The 2,915-nt window shown below is 38.6% G+C and overlaps 1 protein-coding gene across 1 annotated transcript in view; it reads right to left on the reverse strand.

Moving 5' to 3' along the window:
• slc39a14 (solute carrier family 39 member 14) overlaps positions 1-2,915 on the reverse strand; it is a gene marked incomplete in the record, with an annotated part of 30,209 nt that overhangs the window by 12,394 nt on the left and 14,900 nt on the right. Inside the window, 1 exon segment of the mRNA XM_014019705.1 lies at positions 538-755. Within this exon segment, the coding sequence (XP_013875159.1) occupies positions 538-755 (218 nt within the window).

A 2,915-nucleotide genomic window follows, 5' to 3' on the forward strand; every position in this document is an offset into this window, starting at 1 on the left:
GATCTATGCTCAAAAATGCAGCCTAGGTGGAGTAGTCGAACACAGATCCACTGATCCTTCAACACAGAGCATCTTCAGAAGACAAGTTGATAAAATAAATTTAAAAAACCTGTATTGTTCCATACAAGTGTGTATTCAACCTAAAGCACTGTTCGATACGGGTACATGTACTGTTACACCCCTAATAAATACCCAGTAGGTACTTTTTAAGTCTTATAAAGTTACCTGGAAAGTACCCTGTGAGTACCTTGCAGGAACCTATAGATCCTCCCAGTATGTACCTGGTATGCACTTGGTTGTATTAAGTATTGGTACTTTTTCCTGTGTATCTGGTTTAAATGTAAGTTTTAATCCAAGAATAGAAATATTCAGAGTTTTTGTGAAATCTTTTTCATTGCTCGCTCTGCTTTCTGTTGGTTTTCAGCTGGTTGACACTGTGTTTTTACAGGTAAATATCCTGCAGGACGTGGCTCACAGAGCAGGGATTAAACTCTCAAACATCCTGATGACTTTGGTTTGTCTTTAAATCCATTCAGGCCCTTTTTCACCCAAGCGCTCAGCGAATCGAGCAGACGTGGCGCTAACCTCTGGGATGAGCTGAAACAGAGCGTTGGAGTAGAGCGTGCCGATGGCCAGGGCTATGAAGTAGAGCAGCAGCCGCTTGTAAAAGGTTTTCCTCATGAAGGGCACCACGCTGGCCCCGACCAGCGAGCACAGAGAGATCAGTGTCACACACAGGATCCCATAACCCCACACTGATCAAAGACAAACAGAAGAACAGGGAGGCAGTTAGTCCAGAAATGATCTTATCGGATTAATTACCAGGAACAAAAAAAAAAAATTAGAGAGCACCGACCAATTAGCCCTGCAGGAGAAGAAAGAACGACTGAGAATCAGACGAAAAACTGCGAGACAAGAAGCTCATTATTCAGTGAAATCCTTTCAGGCGAAGTGACACCACCTTCCTGCAGTCAGCGCTCCAACACAGATCCTTTTGATCACACAGAGAGGAAGTAAATCAAGGTGAAACCACTCAGGTGTTTCTGCACCTCTTTGTAATCCCCCTCACTCCACTATGGGATCAATCTTGTGCCAGCAGGAACTGAATTTAATGATTTGAAACTGAATTTAAAGTTTTGAATTTGAATTAATTTGCTTTGAAACTGTATTTTGGTTTATTAAAAATTCAGTTTGACTACTTTCACTTTCAGTTCCATAATTCAGATTTTTGTGTCACATCCTGGTCCTTGAGAAAGCCAGGCAGAGTAATCAAACACAGATCCACAGATTTATGTTTCACTTTGGTGAAGTTTCCCTTCTGGATGTAACAGAGTTGATGTAATCCACTGTAAAAGTGACAAAAACAAAGTTATTTTATTGTAGTGATTAATTTGACCTATATGTATTTACATTCTGTTACACACAGAGGGGAAACTTCACCAAAGTGAAACATAAATCTGTGGATCTGTGTTTGATTACTCTGCCTGGCTTTCTCAAGGACCAGGATGTGACACAAAAATCTGAATTATGGAACTGAAAGTGGAAGTAGTCAAACTGAATTTTTAATAAACCAAAATTCATTTTCAAACCAATGCATTTAATTTATGCACATTCAGATTCAATCTGAGCAATTCAAATTCAGTTCCTGCTGGCACAAGATTTATGCCATACTCCACCACCGAAACAGGAGCGCCAACATGGGGTCAGATTTTAATTTGAAGGATTGAAGTGTTGAACTCAGGTAAAACCACATCCACACAGAAAGTAGCTCAGGGAAACCACCAACAGGAGGCAGACAGAGGGAAATGGGACTGCCTCAGCGTCGAAGCTGTGGAGAGATGGAAAGGTGAAAGGCGTGGCTGGAAATCAAACCTCGGGCAGCAGCTGCAGGACGGCGGTGGAGTAGAGCGTGCCGACGGCGAGAGCGATGAAAAAGGTGAAAACGGGTTTCATGAACCTGGTCTTCAGCAGGGGAACGATGAAGACTCCGGTGAGGGAGAAGAGGCTGATCACAGTCACGCTTAAGAAAGAAAAACCCCAAACTGAAGTTGGGATAATAAATTTAAAAAAAAAGCATCCATGAGTAATTATCATTTTTTATCTGTCAGGATCATCAATCTGTGAGGAAATAAATGTACTGTTAAAGGTTGTATCTCACTGGGCTGGGACTAGTTGGTGTATTGTCCAAGAATTACTGATACGATACACAATATATCGTGATATATATATCGTGATATATATATCGTGATATATACTTTTATCAAGTCATTTTTATCCAAAAAATTCCAACTTTAAAGAACTCAAAGCAAAGAGCACAAAATCTGATAGATCGTTTATTTTTATGCAATCAGACTTCAGTTCTCATTGTTCAGTGTTTTATAAAGAAAATATCGATACACTGAAATATCGCGATATTTCATTTCCTGATACTATATCGATTTTTTATTAAGGCCTAATAAATGGATGTAAGAATAAATGTGAAATACTTGTGCAGTTCTCACTAGGACTGTGTATAGGTTTGAATTTAGTGATATGATACACATCACAACACAGAGGTCTCTATATATCGCGATGTTGCGAAACTGTAATCAATTCAATCTATCAACATTTTTTTCCTACAAAAATATTCTAATTTTAAAAATTCAGTATAAAGCGCACACCACGCAATACAGGCATAGATCCTGATTCAATTTAGTTTATTTTTATTCAATCAGAAAAACACTGAACAATGAGGACTGAAGTGCAAGAAAATATCGATACACTGAAATATCACGATATTTCATTTCCTGATACTGTATCGATTTTTAATTAAGGCCTAATGAATGGATGTAAGAATAAATGTGAAATACAAATGCAGTTCTCACTGTTGTTTAGTTTCTTCTGATTGGATGAAAATAAACTGAATTTAATCATAC

The sequence above is a fragment of the Austrofundulus limnaeus genome, unplaced genomic scaffold (genome assembly GCF_001266775.1).
Source record: "Austrofundulus limnaeus strain Quisiro unplaced genomic scaffold, Austrofundulus_limnaeus-1.0 Scaffold226, whole genome shotgun sequence".
Taxonomy (NCBI): Eukaryota; Metazoa; Chordata; class Actinopteri; order Cyprinodontiformes; family Rivulidae; genus Austrofundulus; species Austrofundulus limnaeus.